General features: G+C 43.6%; 1 protein-coding gene and 1 long non-coding RNA gene across 5 annotated transcripts in view; one reads left to right on the plus strand and one right to left on the minus strand.

Annotated features, from left to right (window-relative positions):
- Positions 1–21,307, plus strand: part of LOC123984395 (transcription factor COE3) — a 66,059-nt gene extending 44,752 nt beyond the window's left edge. The window contains exons 9-16 of one of the 4 annotated variants that reach the window (XM_046071251.1): positions 1,712–1,842; positions 2,032–2,158; positions 12,773–12,861; positions 17,828–17,893; positions 18,100–18,271; positions 18,685–18,870; positions 19,297–19,464; positions 20,713–21,307. In XM_046071251.1, coding sequence (XP_045927207.1) covers positions 1,712–1,842; positions 2,032–2,158; positions 12,773–12,861; positions 17,828–17,893; positions 18,100–18,271; positions 18,685–18,870; positions 19,297–19,464; positions 20,713–20,744 — 971 coding nt within the window. In that variant the 3' untranslated portion in view covers positions 20,745–21,307. Of the gene's footprint in view, positions 1–1,708; positions 1,843–2,031; positions 2,159–12,772; positions 12,862–17,827; positions 17,894–18,099; positions 18,272–18,684; positions 18,871–19,296; positions 19,465–20,712 lie in introns of all 4 variants that reach the window. The other 3 variants (XM_046071253.1, XM_046071252.1, XM_046071254.1) reach the window with 3 other exon arrangements.
- LOC123984396 lies at positions 4,654–6,200 on the minus strand. The gene is made up of 2 exons (XR_006828436.1): positions 5,929–6,200; positions 4,654–5,640 (listed from the first exon to the last, which is right to left on the minus strand). It is a non-coding gene; the product is annotated as an uncharacterized LOC123984396 (long non-coding RNA).
- Positions 21,308–21,531: the final 224 nt, after the last annotated feature.

Below are 21,531 nucleotides of genomic sequence, written 5' to 3' on the forward strand. Positions count from 1 at the left end.
TCCACTCCTCATGATGCCTATCATCTGCTGAGGGGGCATTGTGCTTGTCTGTCATCAGATCGCCTGCGCTGACTGTGTAATCCACTTTTCCACGGTCCCCATTCAGCACATGCTCCCCTCTCTGTCTGTGCATTGAGACATATGCAAATTTTTAGGCAGAAGGGTGGACGGCTTAGGGCCTCAGTCGCTGCCTCTCCATGGGTCCTTCTGTGTGTGGGAGGGGGCACTGGGATTTCCAAGGTGGTGCGTCTGTGTTTGTGTGCGTGATTGTGTATGCCTGTCGTAGGTTTCAGGCTGCAGCTGCCCCCCAACAGTCACTGTCACCATCAGGCCCTCTTCTTGCCTCCTCCTCCTTCCTGCCCCCCCCCATCCCCAAAGTCAATTTGTTTACAGTAATTTTGAAGGGTGAATTATTTGCTGTAATCGTCCACACTGATGAAGGTCAGGCCCTTAGAGGGGGCCCAGCATGCCCATAGAGGGTTGGTCCTCTTTCAGACGCTCCGCTTCGCAATTAAGGAAAGCAAATGTCACTCCTCCAGGCCTCACAAATGAAAATCTGTACGAGGTGATTAGCATGAAGTCAACAGCGCCTGTTAAAGTCAGATTCCCTGTAGTACCAATGTGTGTGTGTGCACTTTATGGGCAGAGAGAGAGAGCAAACATGACCTGAACAGACCCAACAGCAAGGCAAACAAAGGAAGATGTCTTGTCTGAGGTGATCCATACAACAATGGCTGACTGTGATTTACTTACTGGATGGAAAGGATAATAGAGGTTTAGAACAAGCTTGTAAAGAAAAAAGGAAGTTGCTGAAATAGTTGCTCACATTTTGAGGAGTAGGGAAAACATGCACAATTTATAGTGTATTAAAAGATATTGATGGAAATAGATTAAATTTGATATTGGTATTTTATGGCTAGCCGTCATGCTATTTCTGTTGTAAACACGGTGTTGTGCTGAACACCATATTAAGGTAATGCATCAAATGACAGTGAATGTGAGGCACCAGATCACTCAAATTAGATTATAATAACAACCCAGACTGTTGATGAATGGCAGAGCTACATAGCAGAAGTCATGCCAGATGAAAAGCATTGTAATAAACAATATGAAATGGATTGAATCGATCACAAAAAGAAAGAAAAAAAAAACTCAATCTGAATAATTCATGAGGGCATTTCACGTTATGAAACCTGAAACTCCTTTCAGTGTGCCTGCACTGTACTGCATATACAGAACAAAGGTAATGAAATAACATGAACCAGCAAAGCTTTAGCTTGTCATTTCCACTTTAACAGCCCGTATTCTTGACTCATTTAAGATTTGTTCAACTTTGAAATTTTACTGTACATGCGGGTGCATGCTTAATCAATTCTGATAGCTACATTTGCCCTGACACATAATTTGCTCCATCAAATCATTTTCCTGGCGAGCCCGGCGTTTAGCCTTTGTGAAGTGGACCATTTGAAGGGTCTGCTTAACTACACCACTCCAGCGCGCTGATAAATGATTTTGATTCTCATGCCTTAAAGGACAAATCCATCATTTTTTTTCCAGGGGTAATTTCCATGATATGTCTTTGTGAGAGAGACACATGGAAGGCTGAACGTAGGGGTGATGCAGTCGTGTGTCTTTGTAGAAAGAGACATGGGGCAGATTGTTGAAGCTTAGGTGCTGAATCTGCTCTTCTCTCTTTGTCTTGGATAAGCAGCCACCCCATGCATCAAGGCTATCAGCCCTAGTGAGGGATGGACCACCGGAGGAGCCACTGTCATCATCATAGGGGACAACTTCTTTGATGGCCTACAAGTTGTGTTCGGCACCATGCTCGTTTGGAGTGAGGTGTGATCTTGATTATAGATTTGACAAAAATGATGTGAAATTGTAATGAAACTGATTGATTTTAATTAAAGTATTATTTAGAACAACCTGTTCAACTCAAAACAAACTTTCAAGCCAGTAGTTAACAGTTCAGACTCTAGTTGGTTATTACAGAGGGTCATTCATGTTTTCTTTTTCTCTGTAATCTAGCTGATAACTCCCCACGCCATTCGAGTCCAGACTCCACCTCGGCACATCCCCGGTGTTGTGGAAGTCACGCTGTCCTACAAGTCCAAGCAGTTCTGCAAAGGTGCCCCCGGGAGATTTGTCTATACTGGTGAGTCAAAACCTTCTCTTCCTTACTCCCTCTCTTTCTACATCTCCCCCCCCCATACCTCCCTGTCTGGATGGAGCACTCACTCTCAAGACCAGGCGCTAATAATGAACTAACCAGGGGCCTGCTTGCTGAATGTTAAACTGTGAGAGATCTGCACTGCTAGCGAAAAGGTTTTTTGTGGAGGGGCACCTACAAGTGCAACTCGATCCCCCTCTGACCTGCCATCATACAAGGGCACTGCCAAGCTCTGTAAGACTCAAGCTGTCGGGATAACTCATTCTGCCAATTCTCTTTATCTGTCCTGTTGCGAGACAGATAATGCTTGCTGCTAATTTGCTGATTTTGTAAGACAAAGTGCGGTTTCATTTTTTTATGAATCAGATTAGAGAAGCAGTCTCCAGGTTAAGTGCATGAGTGTGTCGAAAGTTATTCTCATGCGTGTTCAGTATGAATTCACGGGAGAAGAGAAAGTGTGCAAAGAGAAGAGAGAGATGTGTGTGTAAGAGAGAGAGAGAGAGAGAGAGAAAGGGTGTGTGTATCACACTATAAGTGAGGGATCTGATTATCTTGGCTAACAGAAGGAAGTGGTGGTCTTATCTGTCATCATTGGTGAGGAGACAGAGGTTGCGGGGGTCAGAGCCTGTCTGACCTGGAAGCCTCTGTCTGTTCTAACTCTGACGGGCAGAATGAAACGGGGGCGCGTCAAAGCACTCTCACTTCCCCCAGCACCCCCGGGTCTCCAGCACAGCCCTGGCCTTGAGCACAGCAGAATTGCAAAGTGGGGGCTGGAACCCCCCACCCCCATCCAGACCCCTCCAACCTGGGGCAGCTGTTTCTCATCAAGTCCCCCCTCTCTCGCTCCCCAAACCAACTCCACCACTACCACCCCCAGCCATCCGTCCCCTTCTCCTCCAACCGTGCAGTCTGGCCCAGCTCTCCTGCATTTAACCTCCCTAGCAGGAGCGGAGCAGAGGCCAACAAGGCACCAGGATAATGAAACAGGAGTGCAGTGTGGCTGTGTAAATGTATGTGTGTCTGTTTGTGTGAGAGGTTGTGCGAGTGAGAGGAAGAGAGTGCGTGTGTGTGCATGAGGATGTGTGTCTGTGTGTACATGTGTTACTGCACAGCCCGGAGAAGGTGTATAAGTTAAGACATTAATGGCTTCTATAGCACCCTGGTGAAAGTGCCAGGTCCCTTAAGAACAGACCCCATTAGTCACAGAGGCTAAGCGGATTGGGATGATTACCATCAGGTTTTACTGGGAAACGTGTCCCCTTCTCTCTATCTTTGTTGATTCCCTCCCCCCCCATTCTTTCTCTCTGTCTTCCCTGGGTTCCTACTCACTTCCAGTTAGTATAAAGATACAATTACCCCTGGAGGCAACGGTGGTACAATTGATTAGTGCGCTGAATTAAAAGAGAAAGTCACCAATAGACAGGTCCGGCTCCTCTGCTCTGCTATTCCCTGTGTGGCTCACCCTTATTGTACAAGGGTTGACACTTGAGAGAATGAAACCGTTAAAGAGCGCAGAATGCATAACGCTAGAATTAGGTATCACTGACTCCATATGTACAGTAATTGCTAGGTGAAGGGATGTTAGCTACTTCTCACAGACATTAAAAAGTGAATGGGCTGATGCATTGAGCGCGAGAGAGCGGATCATTTGTTTAAGAGTGAAACAGCTCAATTCAAAGCATAGCTTTTCTTTCTGTGCTACGCCACTTGAAAAAAAATATGGCACTACACGAGCAAATAGGTTTGAAATGACCTGGAGTTACAATAGCAAATTACATGGGCTGAAAAGGGCATGTAGTGACACAGTGCTGTCCAAAAGGCACAGAATTTTCCGGTGTCACATTGGAGAGCAACATGTGCATATCAAAGATCTAGTTATCAAAGTGTATGGCTTCAAGCGTAACTTGAGAGCACGGCTTGAGAGGAGTGCCTTTTTAGACGTTTTTTTTTTCCTTCATGTTGACACTTCTTGCACCACCACCCTAATTGTGGAGATTTAACTCGCTCAATTTAAGAAATTATAACAAATTACCAAGAGTCAACACAGAAGAGACTGAAGCCAATTCGAACAGCAGAGGGACACGTCCTCACTCGGGTTAGTACCCTGGAACGGCTCCAAAACTCACAATCCATTCTCAGAAAGAGAGCACCCTGTAGTGTATGTCAAATAATCCTGTTGGCATTGACTATTGAATGTTTAAAACACTAATGAGACAAACAGACATACTATATAAAACTTTAGTGGGCTATAGTTTACAGACTGCTTCAAGGAGCTTGTGTCTGTACTTTAATTGGTACATTTTTAAAGGAATGACATGTTGGCTATTTTTGCTATTTTACAGTCTATACCTTTTACCTTCTAACAAAATGTTGTCCCTTGGAGCTTGCTAGCTTGTCCTCTGTCTAATCCATGTATTGGTTATCCATTGGTCCAACTGTCAGCAAGGTTGTAGAAAATAAAAAGGAGTCCTGGCTGTACCTGAGGTCAATACTTTATTATACTTTCCACTTTATTAAGCACTGCAAACAGTACATGCTGGTTTAATCAGATATCTCTTAAAGAGAAAGTCTTCATTTTCAGCCTCATTTGCAGCACTCTAACCTTTTTACTGCATAGTCACAACACTGTATGAAAAAGTAAATCATAAATAAAAACTTTGACCATACAATTTATTCAATTTAAGCTCCTAATTGCATCAGAGCTTTTGGTTTTCTGTCTTGGCCAAGTTTCCACGAGTGCTCCCCTCCAGGGGCAACGATGCAGGCCCTTGGTAATACGGTTCTGCAAGCAGTCCAAACCGACTCAGGCACTATTTATCCTAATCAGTGACATCCACATAACCAGGATTGCTTAAAATGAACCCCTTCCGCGCCCCAGAAAACGCACATTTACCGGGACCCCATTTGTCATGGGTAAATTGAGGGTCAGTAAACTTCGCCTGTATCCTCCAGTGGGGATCCAGGACATGCATCATAACGTTAGGAGAGAATGATTGGCGAAGGCGAGCTGTCACACATTTGTCAGGGGGAAGGGAACATTATTTGCTAATTTCCCAAGCTGGGCACTGACAGGGTGCTTCGTCTTCAGACCTTTGGTGACCAGCATGGCTTCTCAGCTATTAGTACAAGTCAAGTGTTTTTTCCTTTTTTCTTTTTTTTCTCCCCCTCACTGTAAAGTGGCAGTAATAAGAGCCATTCGTTCGACCTCACAAGATCGCAGCACACTGGGTGAAGGATTTTGGATGGAGTAGATGCCCCATACAGTGAGCTGCTCTTGCCAGGCCTTAGTTGAGGCCAGACAGCCTTGAGGGCTGATGGATCACAAACTTTCCTCGTCAAGGTGACGCTATCGACTCCACTGCACCAAAATCTGACAAAATGGGTATGAGGCAGTCATTCATCAACATAAGGACAAAGGGGTCATGTGTGCTTCACTCAATACTGGTGGAGATCAAGAAATGTCAGCACTGTAAGAGATAGAAAAAGGAAAATGTTCATAGTGCAGAAGTGAGGTCTCTTTAGTTAAGCTTCAACTACATATTACTCTATGAATCTTAAAAGAAATTCTGTCCTTAAATGCATGTACAATAGATGTCCACCTAAACTTAACCGGCAACCTTTTAGTGCTGCAAGTCAGAGATATAAATAGTGATATCCAGTTTTCAAATCCAAAATTAAACTCACTTCACTCTTACAAAGAGGAACAAATTGCTGCAGTTTTGGACCCTCCTCTCTAAAAATTTAAATAAACAAACCCGGACGTCTTTATCGGAGCACATCAGATAGGGCCCTGTGCTGTTGAGCTCGTGAATTGGGTCTATCCTTGCGTCTCCTCTCCACCCTGCCGTCACTTTGAAGTCCCAGACTCAGAAGCTGATCAGATGGACAGCTTCCTTTTCATTTCCTGTCCTGCAGGGTTGGGTTTGGTATTCTGTTGGTTACTGGTCAGTGATGGGGTGTGGCCTACAGCAAAGATATGCTATAATCAAAGGCATTCAAGGAAGTATGTAAACACATTAGCTTTAGAGGAGGACTTAAACGCACACACCAAATACTACGTATAAGCATTGTTGATTTCAAATCCCTAAATCTCCTACACACAGCATTTCAGGCTTGAGATAATTTTTTTATTTATCTGCAGATTAAAAAAAATCGACTCTGCAGTATGAACTGCTGCAAGTAAGAATGAAATAGACATTTATAAATGTCATCGCCACAGTCAAGTAGGTTGTAACCAGTTGGCACAACAGTTTTAGCATGTGTCAAAGCGTGTTATCCACTAGCCATATCCCCATACCTGCCTGTCTCATTACAACTCTGGTATTTAGCACTAGCTCCACAGGACTGGAGCAGACGGTCGTTGCCAAGTGTAGATGGGCCTGGTTTGAAGGCCTTGTGAGCTTGTGTGGCGCGCGACAAGGTTCCACGGAGGAAGGTCCTTGTGCCCAATTAGAGGGCTGACGTGACACGTGCTTGCACTCCCCCACTGTCAGGCAGCTTGTCAGGTAGGCTTTGAGAAGCACACTGTGGCATTATTCCACAGCGTGTTATCAGCAAGTGACCTGTGAAATCCAGCTCCGGGAAATTGATTGAAATAAGTACTTGCAGTTGAGCATGTATTTTCCCCCCACTACATCGCTCTGTGAAATGTATTGTGGGTATCTTTTCAAGAGAAAAATGAAAGTATGGGTGTGTTTTTTCTCCCAGTAAGGATGGTATTCATTGATTTAATTTTAATTGGACCCACTTTTTGTCCCACAGTATCGTTAGAGGTCTGTTTTGTAATGGCTCTTAAAATGGATTGTCCTCACTAAGTCACAGCATCACTCCTCTGCCACAGGAAAGATAGACGGAGGACGCAGGGAGGGGGCTCTTGATAGACGAGGATCTTTCCCCTCCTCCTCCTCCTCCTTTCTCTACCTCCTCTTCTTGCCCCATTTTCAGCATGATCCACACCCAACGGGCTTTAAAAGAACTCCTCCCCTCCCTCCTCCACTGCTGCATTTTGATTGAAATTCATCGGCAAGTTTATTGAGAAATGAATGAGGGAGGCAGCACGGTATTGACTTTGAGAGGAAAACACAACTCATCTTGAATGAGGGGGAAAACGCAGCCGTAATTTAGCCGTCATCGATCTGTGCCCCGTCCATGTATTGATCTTCATTTTACAATATTAATTTGCGCTTGCAATCAGCTGTGAAGGGAGCCCATTTGATTTCTGTTGGCCGGTAATGTGTGAAAGTCCGCCGGTGTCCTTAGAGAAGTGGCACACATACTTTAGATGTCATCTAAGAGGATTGAACAGGTGTCTTTGGGCCTTTCTAATAATACGACCGATATGAAGGGAGTCTGAAATTATGGATGTGCAATCTGTAACAGTGCTCCCTTTTAACCGTGTTAATTACATTTTATCTGTTGCAGGAGCAATATCTGCTGGAGACTGTAACTGTCTAGGTTTTTTCATCTGTATTGGCTCAAAGTTCATGAAATTTCAATGAACATTGATCTGTCTCCATTGATTTATCCTAACTGCAGATCTTTGAAATTTTAATTTCCTGTTCATCTTGAGACTACTGGAGATGGAATCACTCAGTGATAACTGGCTGCAGTGGATGGAGATGATATGGTCAGTGTTAAAACAGATGAGGTTTGCTTTGCGTGGGTTTGCTGTGAACATTCCAATTTGGTTTGGTTTTTTGAAGATGGTCTCTACATCTGCATGCGTGTTTTCTCTTCTCTCAACACTGGAACATATCTATACTGTGGAGCAGTAGCATGACCTCTGAATATCTTATCTTCTTTGTATGCACAGCATTTAAGTTTTAATCCTTATAGTAACACTGCGAAGATATTTACTCTTTCTATGTCTCCAGTAGACTCTAAACATCAGAGAGACTAGGTCATTATGTGTGTTGATGCTGTTCTGAACTGCATCCATCTAACAGACCACAGGTGCCTAGAAGGCTTCAGTTAGACTGTTTGACAAGTCACAAATGCAATAACACTTGAATGAACTTCTGCCTGTGCTGTTTATCTGTCTCCCCCTTTCCAACTCCCACTCCACCTCTAATTTGTGTTAAGGGGAAAGAAAAAAATAACTGCTCAATGGTGTAGGAGGAGTGGAGATAAGCTCGAAGCAGTTAAGTATAATTAGCGAAAGTAATAGCTGGCAAATGGCAACAAGGCTAGGTTTTTATCTCCTGGAAAGATAGAGTTATCGTAATAAGCTGTAATGGCTGGCAGGAATGCTAGTACTCTGTGCGGGCTTCTATTCAGGCTCATAGACTTAACAAGGAACAATTTCCCTTAAATTTACTGCTTTGCTCAAACATTTCCCTATGTTTATACCCCAATACTGTAAGTCAATACATGTGTTCAGTCCACTTCCATATAGGCCGAGGGCACACAGTGATGTATTGCCATGTAAGCACTTCTGGCTGCCAACGTCAGCCATGTTACACAGTTCCTGTAGAGCGGTTACTCGTGTCCTATTTCTAGAAAACATGGAGAAGAAGCAGCAGACCACGCTCAGATGCCATGTACAGGCCATCCACTCTACATTTTAAGTAAAGTGGCTAGCTGGGGCGGCTCAAGAAGCTCTCAGAGAAAATGTGTTTCTACCATGAAAGGACGGGCAGATTAAGGCGTTAGATCAAAATATGATTGGGAAGTACACATTCCAGGCAGAGGAATTCCACTGAAGCCCTGCCATGCATGCTTGTGCGCATGCGTGATATTCAAAATTGGAAATGATATGGTCACAGCTGCACACCGAGTCATGCATTCCATTTCTTCATATTCTGAAACATGATCATTCACTCTCTAGAGTGAAAAAAACACTGAAATATTGGAAAAAATGTTTTTCCTAACCTCCATGTACTGATTACTTTGTCAAGAAATCAGTTACCATGTTCCTTTTACTCAAATATGGCAATCATTCTTTTGGTTATCAGCTGTTAAATTTGATATTTGCTGTCACTTTATTGTTTCATTACTTCTGTTAAATTTTAATCTTCTCCAACTACGGAAACAAATCTATGAACAATTATATCTCTGTATATCTGCCACAAGCAGGGAAAAAACATAGCGTTGTAATTGGACAGAACATGCAACCTGTCTAAATCTGAACAGAAAATGAGAGAAAATGAAAATTCTATTAGTCCATAATGTTCCCTCGGCCCCCTTTCCCATGTGCTCTTCATCTCTCCTGCAAAGTATTCAAATGCAAGCCCTGCCTTACCTCCCCGTGTCTCTTTTTCTCTAATTATCCATGAGGTCAGTAAGCAAAATGGGGAAGAAGCCAGGAGATCAATACAAATTATCCCTGAGCAAACCAGTGCTGACAGTTTGAATTGCAGCATATGTTTACCCAAAATCAGGCAATTTATCTTAATATCAGGCGAGTAATGCAGCAGGGGTGAGAGGTCACACAATCTCTCCACCTCATAATTACCCGCCTCTAAAACAGGAAAGTGGATTGATTGGCTGCGAGCCGGGAAGCGGGCGTGACTGGAACGTGCCAACGACCCCCCCCCCCAACCCCACCCAACCCTACCCAACCCTATCATGCCTCCTCTCTGATCCCCCCTCCTTCCTCGGTCCCTCCTCCCCTCAGCTAGACTCCCCACCCAGTGCAGGATTTATGGGATGTGTGTGGAGGGTTTCATGTTTCCTTGCAGCAACTGAGAACCCTTACGGGGAGGGGGGGACACACACGCTCCTTCCACACCCTCACCCCCTTCCTTTCACCATATTGTGTTGGAAGGACGAGGAGGGCCAAACTAATTCTGGCATGCATGGAGTCATGCAAGGGCATGATTTGCCTGTTATATCTTTAGAAGAGAGTGGTTTAAGTTTACGACAGAGTGTGAAGTTGGAACATAATGATGTGCCAAGGATTAAAAAAGACATAGGGTGAAGAGGTGGGAGGAAAAGAGGGGAGGCAAGGCTGCTGTCAATGTGTGTGGTGTAAGAAAAAGTAAGAAGAGTGGTCCCAATGATTCTTGTGAAAGCTCAGCGGATGAAGGAAAATCTTTGCTCGGAAGAAAAAATGTGCAGAGCAATGCGATGAATACACATGTAACACATTTATTGTCCAGATTCAATATAAGTCCTCAGTATATATCATCAGCAGCTCTTACAGGATTATTGACATTGTCTGTGTCTGTCTGCACCAGTGTACATGCCATGACTACAAAACTGTCAACTCATCAACTGACAGCACCGTTTAGCGCTAATGCAAGTCTCCATCAGCTGTCAAAAGCATTTGCATGAAATCAATAGCAGATGGCGGTCTGTGTCACCAATTTCATTACGCTGGGGTTGTTACAAAGATCATCTCCATGATAGATGAGATGGCGACATGTCGACATGCGGAGATCATGCCTGACGCTTGGACTGCGACTGCAGAACACTGAGCCATGTTTTAAACTCAGACAAGTTTAAATGTAACTTTTGTTCTGTTTGACACATTTAAATTTCTCCATATGTAGGCATTTAATACTGTATGTAAGTTGTAAAAAAAACGCTGATAAAGGGTATACCCTCCAGATCACATTCATCATAATTCTTGGGTCTGCATTTACAGTAGGGCATCATTATCATTGGAAAGGCACATCAAACAGAACACCTCTCCCAGCCTAGGTCTTGTCCTGTACTGTACGTCTCTCCGGCTGTGTTCCCAGCATGCCTGGCGGGTTGTGTAGGCCCCAGCTGAGGCAGAGGACAGGAGAGCGTGATGTATCACCCTGAGAGAGCCCACTGACAGCCTCTGATGATGGATGGCCTGATTATGGAGTGCTTTTTACACATACACAATTTACATCACACTGAGCAGCGGGGTCTGGCAGGGCTGCCGTGCACATACACTCTCTCAGCTGGGCACGTGCACTCACACTCACACACACACACAAACACACACACGCACACACATATGCACATGCTTGTGTGTATGTACACATGTACGGGACTGCCAGAGTGCATAGATAAAAAAGGGGGTGGAAATAACAAAAGAAAGGGGGCAAATTCCTTGCTACAGCCTTGTCATGTGCGATCAATACGGCAGATCAATCCTTTATTAAGGAGAAGATGGTGCCCCCCCACATTCCAAAGCAGACCATTGTCGTATCGGGACGCATGATGACATGTCAAATCAGATTCCCAGCAGTGTATGTTGTTGCGGTGGGGCGTTTATTCAGGTGTGCCTGGATGGCAGGGCAGAATACCACTGTATTTGCAAGCTGGATCCTTGCTATCGATTAGCACCGTGCATTGTCCATGCTTGAACACATAATTGCTCCATTTGATCACGGTCGAGCTGGCAATTACTGTTTTCAGGTTTTGGCAGAAGTGGTGCATGTGTTCGATTGTGCTTATGTATGTGAGTACATGACTGCTGTTTTTATGCGTGAGTAGGTACAGTAAGCGCGCGTGTGTGTGTGTGTCCATAGGTTGTGCGTGAGCATGCTTGCATGTGTATTTAGATGAGGGGGGAACAAAAGAAGGAGGAGGAGTGCCATGACTCCCTAGCTTGTGCTTCAGTGGCCCTGCTTGCGTTTGTGTGTGTGTGTGAGTGTGTGTGTGTGTGTGTGTGTGTGTGTGGGGGGGGGGGGGTAGTTCACTTGCTTTCACGTTCTCTTGGTGTTCAGCAGGTTCAGCGAGCTGTGTAGTGTTAATGCTGAAATTACATGCTGAGTAATGAGTGATGGGCCAAATTACAGGCTGAACAATGAATAGAGGCAGGCAGCTCTTATTAGTCTCCATAGAAAGCCATTGATTTATGAAGCGCCTTGCTCGGCGGAGTTACTCTCCTGAAAATGATATCTACATTGAGAAGTGATGTTCTCTATTAAGTCATTCCTTCCCCCTTTAGACTGCTCTACTCCTTTCCTCCCCTCCTTCTCTCCTCTGCCCTCCCTCCCTTGCCTTGTCTTGCCTATGAGTGTACACATGATTGTTTAGAATCAGGCGGAGCTGTAAGGAAGCCTTCAATTACCCATTAGGACTGTCAGACATAAAACGCCCTGCTCTCACCAAAGTCTGGGTTATGATTCATTTACTTTGTGCCTCTGATTCATCGCCCAATATGCCTCATGCCCCAGATTACTATTTGAGGGGTGGGAGAGATTAATAGCACCATGGGATCCGCTGCCGTATTTCACAGGCCCAGTGTTGCAGTACAGTTGGTGCAGAAGGGTGAAATGACAGCAACTTACACTAGATCAATGTGTGGACAGCCTTTCACAGATTATTAAAGCTCTGTTAGATTAAAAGACCTCTCTATGTAGTTTTCTGTAGTCAATATACTCAAGCAGATAAAAAGGGGGAGGGTCCTTCTGAAGGATTCTCAGACTGATGTAGGTCATCATGACTGTTAATGGAATAACACTTGGTGACACAAGTGTCAGAGGAACCCGTGTCATTTTCTGTCGTTTGCCCCCTCCCAGCCGGTGATGTTTCATAAAACATCGTCTCACCCCTGAGGAAATTCTGAAATGACTTTTATACTGTAAACTCCAACAGATTTCTCAATTAGTTTCTTCCTGTCTCTGTCAAAATTAGCCCTGAAACCAATTTTCATCTTCCTTTTCTTTCTTTCAGCCCTGAATGAGCCAACCATTGACTATGGTTTCCAGAGGCTGCAGAAGGTCATCCCCAGACACCCTGGCGATCCTGAGAGGTTACCAAAGGTCAGTACAGTGTCTCTGCAGCCTAGAAAAACACAGAACAGCTAAGAGACAGAGCTGTCTGGGTTGTAATGCCTTAATACTCTAAATATGACAAATAAACACAACATTACCATCAAGGCAGATCACTGTGACCCCAAACCGTGACAGCTTTGCTTCACATATGTGGCTTACCCACTAACCAGCATGGTAATGGTATTGGTTTTGTGTGTGGAGAGAGGCGTAAACTCTCTGTGTGGTAAAATAGCTCAATCAGGCGTTTTCCTCTCCAGTAGTCTGTGGAGATGGTAATCTGGTCAGAAACGACGTCTGCACCCTCATTACCCCACTCATGTTTTCCTTTCATTTTCTGCAGCTCGATTTGGTTTAATCTTTTGTTTACAGAACCCTGTGCCGTAAACCCCCTAGTCTTACTGCAGCTAATAGACAAAGACTGCATGTTATTATGCTTTGGCTTTCTTATTGTTTTCTTTTGAACCTGGGTGAAGGAGTTGAAAGCCACATCAGTTATAGACACACTGGTGTGGCACATGAATAGGCTGCCATATTGATATAAGACCTAGCATGAAAACTAAGGTGCACGTGTTTCTTTTTTTTATTTCCCTCCCCTGTAGAAACTCTTTGATTCTTTTACTTTTTTCATTCCCTTTGATTATTTTGCTCTTTCCATTTCCGATTGATAAAATCTATCTGTGTATTTTCACTAATTGCCACCCTGCCAGTAACAATTTTGGTGACTGACGTTCCAGATGTGTCAAGTGTAATAATATGACTGATTAGTACATTCAAAACCCCTTGGCATGTAGTAAAGTGGTGGCCACCTCAGAGTTTTAATAATACTGTAAAACCTTTAAAGACCTTATCTATTAAATCCCAGCATGCAACACAGCAATATCATTAACGTCCAACGGACAATTTAATAAAGAACAGACTGTGTGGTAGCTATAGACGTTTGACCAAGGCAATGTGGAGAAATGGAACATCACAGCAAGTCCCAGGTTCAGTATATGAAGTGTTTCAATTAGACTCAGTCCCTGTGGAGACAGGAAACAACACCTAGACATGAAATGTTACTCTAATTTCAACTGTAAACGTAGACCAACAGGTAAAGTACACTTACCTTTAATATCCACATGACTTACTCTATCTCCGCAGGCATCACTGGTCAATCTAGCTACACTGTTTCCATTTTATAAAGTCACTGCGTCTTTGTGAAATCCACATCTTTTGAACAAAGACAGTAACAATGTTAAACACAGCTTTATTACAGAGAAACCTTACTTCTTTCCTTGAATACAAAAGCGCTGTTGGCTGTGAGACAGATTTTGACACTGAACCCAAGATTAGTTTCCCGGGTGTGCGTATACTTAATATAGCACGGTCTCCCAGCCTTTGCATGAAACAATCACAGAGTGAGATGAAACCCTGCACTTCCAATAAACAACATAAATATTTGATTTGCTCTCTAATGGACCCAAATATGGGGTTCAGGGGGCATGTAAATGATCCCACCAAGTGATTCGTCATTGTTAAGCTTGCCATCTGAGGGTCAGCTCTCGGGGTCAAAAGCACATTCCCAATAAAACAGCCTGCGGCAGGCTGAGGCTGGCATGTACATTTGGAATGAAAACAGAAACAGCATATAGAGAACAGCCATTACAGGGTGCAGGTGAGGTTGGGAGACTCTATAAAAAGAAGATAAAGCTGGAGGACGCGCGGTGTGCATTAGCAGAAAGGCAAATCGACACCAAGCCCACTCACCGCCTCTACCCCCCCTCCCATGACTTCACCCTCCAGTTGATAATATTACTGCGCTATATTGATTTCCACCAGCCTTCTCCCTGGGACCAGTAAGACACGTGGTAATTGTAAGGAGACAGAAAGCCAATATGGGAGTGCTCATGGATAGCAAGGGATGCACGCTAATATTGTTGCTACACAGAGAAAAAAGGGGGGAAGCTGCCTCTGATTGAAGTTTACCTCGTAATTCTAAGACAACATCGTAGATGACAGTCTGACCCTGTGGGAGGAGTGGAGATATAAAAATTCAATGCAAAGTCCAGGGTGAATATGAAAGTAATAAGTGTGAGCAGTCAAGTGATGAGAAAGGAGATTGGTTTGCGGGCATCGCGTTAAGTGAAGAGAGACTTTGGAATTCACCCTCCTTTTTAAGATCTTGTTATAAAACAATTTTCTATTCATAATATAAAAAAGACAATTTATAATACCATTTTGTGCCCTCTGGCAGTAATGGACAAATAGACTGGATATCACATTATATCACACTCAATTTCTCTCTTCTGTAACAAATTAGATTCATTATGAAATTAAAAGTGGAAACTCAATATTGTTTTATTATTAAGCTGATTGCTTTGGATTCTTTTCTTTCCTCCCAAAATGAGCATAAGCCCATTCTTTTCCAATTCTTTGTGTAATCCACAAGGAGAAAATATTACAAATGTGTTCATGTCAAGCAATTACCCATGTATTTAAATGAATCTCTCTTCCTGTGCTCTTTGAAGTACCTTCATCTAATGGCCCCATGCTTCTAAATGCATTCATTACCTCAGGCTAGAGCTAACAGAGTAATTGCCTTACAGTTTTATAATGGCATTAGCACTCCAAGCTACATAACCTAGGCCCTCTTTTATTAACTGTGATAATATAAATACAACATCCATGTTAATCTAGTGCTTGAAGAATCACATTCAGCGCTGTTTTAGACCACTTCTCCTCATTGTTAGATATTTTTTATAACACATAATTTGTTATGGCTTCCTCTAATTTCTTCTCGGCAATAACGGAAAAACCGCCTCTAAATCTTAGGTGATCTGTCATCTGAGCAGCCCCATTTAAACAGTTGTTGAACACGAGACCTTTATGCAAAGCAAGGCAGACAATAGCAGAAATCTGTCACGCATTTGTCACAGAACAACAGAAATCATTTGAGGCCGTTAATTGTTTCAATTTAACATGGTGTGTTCTGATATGTCTCCATGACAAGAAAGCCAATTACACTTATGCTGGAGTAGTATTGAGATTTACATGGAAATGCCCTCAGAACACTATTCCGTGTTAATCGTATTCACAGCGTGAGTTGATACGCATGAAAGCGTCTCGTCAGAAGAAAACAAACTTCTTCCTTGATTGGGTGCAGCACTTCTCATCATCCTCGGATATGACTAGGTTGCCACTTAAGCATAGCCTTGCGAGTCAGCTTGGTTAGTTAAGACACCACGCGGTAAACGACAGATTAAGGATGAGAGGCAATATCGTTTTTTCTCCTCCTTTTTCCAAGCTGTCCTTATGTCACTGCTGCAAAGTACCATATGGACAAGGAGGGAGAGGACGTTTTACAGAGAATGAAACATGGCTTGTGAACGCGACAGTCTTAATTGCTTTAATTGTTGTTTAAAATTGAGAGCCATGTATGAGATCTTGAAATATGATAGAATAGATTATTGGTAATTATTAACTGCAGACAAAAAGAAAGAAAACCACTTTATCTCACTCAGCAAGAGAGAGAAAAATCTGTTCTGCCTGATGAGAACACATCAAGACAGCTGGTCCTCTCATTTAGTCTACCTGCCTCACGACAACCATAATTCTTTATTTGTATGCAAACTAGATGCATGCAACGTTGAGCATACACACCAATTTCAGAGGTAAATGCCCATTCTAAGAGCCACCCATCCGGTAACTTGGGGTGGATTAAGCGATATGTTTCTATAAGAGAGCATGGCATACGCTGGAAGTGGCTTCTACAGTGATTCATCTTGATAAATCAAGGGCTGTGGTAGATATGCTCCTCAGGATGAAAGGGCCCATACACACACTCCGTACACACTACATAGGCTGTGCCTTGGAAATGCAGGCCAAGTCTTGGAGGCCGCTGTTTGAAGGCGCGAAGGCTGTGTTTACATTCATTTACGGCAGCTGCCGTCTTAATCCCACACTGCTATTGCCAAGTGATGGAACACTTCAGACAAATTACCGAGGCCCGCAAAAGAAAACACAGCGAATGTGGGAAGAAAACAAGCACCATCTGAGATGTTTCTGGTGACAGATTTGCATTGCTTTTAACCAGGGTTCTAACAGCGCAGTCGACAAATCTCTGCTCTACAGCAGGTGACAACAAGCGAGCATTTTAAAAACACACGCAACAGCCATGTCTGCAACTTGCCTTTGTCAGATTAAATGCACTCTAAAAGGAGAAGAGGGTTTTCATAGAGCATATTGCCTTCTGTATTATAGAAAACAAAGAGAGCAGTCTGGTCGCTCGAGAGGGATTTAATTGTAAGTGCTGAATTCAAAGAGCAGATAAAGACACACAAACGGGCCAAACCCCACCTTGCTAAAAGCCTGGAACAGAGTGGGGGGAACAGGATCCGGGGCCAACTCATTTTCAGTGTTAAGAGCCAAAGCAACACAGCTAATCCGCATTGTCAAGCGGGGGCAAGCATGCAGACATGGATAAGACCACATCCTGAGCATCCGTGTCCCCAAGGCACAAGCACCCAGCTCTTGCTGGATGGGAAGTCATTTGTGAAGTCCTTTGCAACAGCCAGTCAAAGAGGTTAATTGAAAAATTCCTTAATGTCATTACAACAGAACTAGATTAACCCAGAGCTAATTCACTTTATTGTTCTGAAGAGAGGGGACTCGGCACTGAACTCCAGAGCAAACGTGAAGCCCAGAATCAGGGGTGAGGTGTTGTTTTTAAAGGACTATGCCAGTTTAATTAAGATAGGGAACATTATTCACTGCTCTGCATGGTTGGAAGCAGTAAAGTGGTAGTGCTGTATAAACGCAGCACTGGTGCCTCTTAAATCAGGGTGGCTTTTATTTAGGCGGTTGAATATGTAAACATTTCTAAAGCACTGCACGACACTGCTGTGTAATGTTGGGACCACTGGGGTCTCAAACATATTCTGGTCTTAACATGTACTCTTCCTGTTTTCCTCATCAGGAGGTGCTACTGAAGAGGGCGGCTGATCTTGTTGAAGCTCTGTATGGAATGCCCCACAACAATCAGGTCTGTATCCACACAGCTGCTTCAGCGAATAAGAAAGCATTGAAAATATACTGACAGTATCACCAAAGGGTATTTTCTCCACTATATCTGGAACAATGTAGGCTACATGTGTTAACCATACAGCCATGAACCATGCATCAAAGCGAAGGCACAGCTATAAGAAAAAACATAAATAACAAAACCTCTACCTTCTCTGTGCTTCTCAGGAGATCATTCTGAAGAGGGCAGCTGACATCGCCGAGGCCCTGTACAGCGTTCCCCGCAACCACAACCAGATCCCCTCTCTCGCTAACACAGCCTCCCACGGCATGATGGGAGTCAACTCCTTCAGCAGCCAGCTAGCAGTCAATGTGTCTGAGTCACAAGGGAATGACCAAGGTATGTGATTTAGGATATGCTCCGTAACTCAGTGGTTCTCAAAAGTGGGGTCCAGGGACCCACTGGGGTCCTTGAGGGGATTCCAAGGGGTTTGCAGCAAAATTAAATAAAAAATATAGTAAATAGTTAAATTTCACTCTTTTTTTCTCATTAAAATAAAAAAATAGCTAAATTAGGTTTTTGAACACCGGGTTCACTGCCCCCATCCTCACCTATGATATAGGCAGTTCAAGGGCCTAATTAAGTGCCAAATTCTTATCGTATTAAACTGGCATCTGCAGTTTGTGCTGATATAAAAATGTTTGATTGCAGCAGTAACTTTCCATTATAATTTACTGTAATCAGCGAACATTTCCCTGGTAAGCACTGAAATGAATGAACTTCCCTTTCCATCTACCGCCCATGTTTTTCAGTGGGCTACAGCCGGAACACCAGCAGCGTGTCCCCCCGGGGCTACATCTCCAGCAGCACCCCGCAGCAGTCGAGCTACAACACCGTCAGCAACAGCATGAATGGCTACGGCAATGCCGGCATGAACCTGGGAGTGCCAAGCTCCCCTGGGTTCCTCAACGGATCCTCTGCCAACTCCCCATATGGAAGTGAGTAGCTTGCCACTATCGCAGGCTCTAGTAGCACTAAGCTGCTGCTGATTTAATTCCAGCTCCCACATTCGTTTTCACTTCTATGAATCACTACTGACAGGGTTATAACATTATTGATGGTGATAATATATTACTATTCATTCACAGGGGCTTGTTTAGTTTAAGTACTTCGGAGGACACACATGTAGCTCAGAGTAGAAGAAATATTCATTTTTATGTGTATTTCACCATATGCCACCTGTATTTGTTCAACCAGACAAGATGTTGATGGTAGGGGCCTGTGAGTACTGATCGTGTATCCCCCCTGGCAGTAATACTATCCCAGCCTTACCTTAACTGCCCTCTCCCTCTCCAGCACTACTCACAGCACGTTCTCACTTCCCTCCCACCCCCCTTCCTTTTCCCTCCCTATCGTCTCTGCAGTTAAACAAAAGAGCGCCTTCGCCCCTGTGGTCCGACCCCAGGCCTCCCCACCCCCCTCCTGCACCAGCGCCAACGGCAACGGACTGCAAGGTGAGCCCCCCTCACCCCCTCATCCCTTCCCTACGGACTACTGGTCAGATACCGCTGCTCAGGCCTCTGTCCGGTTTGGTGAGGGATTAATCATTACAAATATATGCATTTTGACAGGCCAATTTACACCTTTCAGTTCACACTCAAACACGCACACAGAACATGTCTTTGCACACACACACACACAAGCGCCATCTCACGTCTGTGCAAACAACACACGCAAACATACATCCTTATTGCCCTTTCGTACAAATGATCCCCTCTGATGTCGCAGGAAAAGACCCTCCCAGAATTGTTTTAGTAATTATGTTTATTAGGTTTTGTGCATGTGTCATGACCAACATGATTGCTTTGAAAACAAGCTTAGCCGAAGTGTGTGCCCCAAGATTAATAACATTGGGCTTAATGAAGTGGGAAATTAAAGTTCATCTTGCTACACGTTCATACTTATTAATACATGTTGTGCAGAAATTAATGAGCAATGCCTTGCCATCATCTGCGCTGGCAAACTTAAAAGCATTTCAACCATGACTCTACAAATATACTCAGAGCAATATAATAATATATCATCCCAGCACTTCACTAGTTGCCTAATTGTTAAAACGTGTGAAATTCTGAATATATAAACTCTCAGGGTGAGGTACAGTTGCTAATGATATCCTAAGCAGATGGTCTTGGTAAGATAACGGAAGCTACCTTTGATCTTGCCTAATCTCTCTTAGATAATGACGCAGAGGCACGACTTGGGGAATGTGGAAATGTAGGACTAATGCGCTGTACAGTGTTGGAGAGATGAGGGGAGGAAAGGAAGGAAATGAATCTGAGGGTAGTCTGAGGAGTGTCTAGTACTGTAGCATTGTGGCATTGTGGGAAGTGACCGTGTTGTTGCTCTGCCGTCACCACGGCCACATCTCCTGGGAGTCTGGGCCACTGTTTGCCATTACCCCAACGCCAGGAGAAATATCACACATAGCAAGACTGGCATGCTGGGGGCTGAAATGTCAGAGCAGGAGGGAGGTTTTCAAACTCTCCCCGTTAGGAGGACGTGCAGCAGCAGGCTGGCGGACACGGCAAACACTCACAGGCACATACGCAAACAGGCACATTAAGGCATACATTCAAGCACTTGTGCAGTGTCAGATGGCTGGACTCACACACACACACACACACACACACACACACACACACACACGCACGCACTAGCACATAGGCACATGCATGCACACACACAGAATTAGATTTTATTTTATCAATGTTCATATTTATATCCATGCCTGTTTTAGCCCTATAAACTAATCGTATTCTTTCTGTCTCTGTTTTTTCCAGCCATGTCAGGCCTGGTTGTCCCTCCAATGTAAATGCACTTTCATCATCTCAAGCACCAGTCTACACACTACCACTTCACAGGACACCCCCTCAGCACACAGCAAAACTCTGGTGTAATGTATAGTCAACTGCTTGTTCTGTTTTTAAAGATGAAGAAGAAAAAAAAGAAAAGAAATGATTTCCCCCCTCTTCTAAATGACTTTTGCAAACCTGCAGAAAAAAGGATTTCATGAGGAACAATATTTTTTTTTCTGTGGGATTTTTTTTTTTCCTGCATTTTATCACAAGAGGACACAGGATGATGAAGGGTTTATTTTGTATACTTGTCGGGTTGTGCTTCGGCCTTGGATATGTCCAATCAACCACGCATTCAATACTGGAAGGGACTCTGTGGACTCACCATCTGGTTGTAAAGTAAAAACACTGATGTACAGTACATTTGCCAATGAACTTCAGAAATTGTTTTTCTGTTTCAACTCTCTTTTAATAGATTCACAACAGTTGTGTGTCTTTATAATGTGACTTTTTGTATTTTTATGTGTGAGAAAAATACACAGGGGCCAAGACAGTTTGAATTTCAACTGGAAAATATATAAGATATATAATGTAGAAAATTGATCATAAAAGTACAACAAATACGCGTAAAATGGGTGGGGCTGGGTGGGTATGGTTGTATCATGTTTCATTCCTGCATTTTAACTTAAATTTTGTAATTTATTGTAGCTAGAACTCATCTTCAAAAGTAAAAAAAAATCCTCTTTGATTCAACAAGCACACTGACGTGTACAAAACACTGCTCTGTTGATGAATATGATGTAC

This window comes from Micropterus dolomieu, linkage group LG15 (genome assembly GCF_021292245.1).
Source record: "Micropterus dolomieu isolate WLL.071019.BEF.003 ecotype Adirondacks linkage group LG15, ASM2129224v1, whole genome shotgun sequence".
NCBI lineage: Eukaryota > Metazoa > Chordata > Actinopteri > Centrarchiformes > Centrarchidae > Micropterus > Micropterus dolomieu.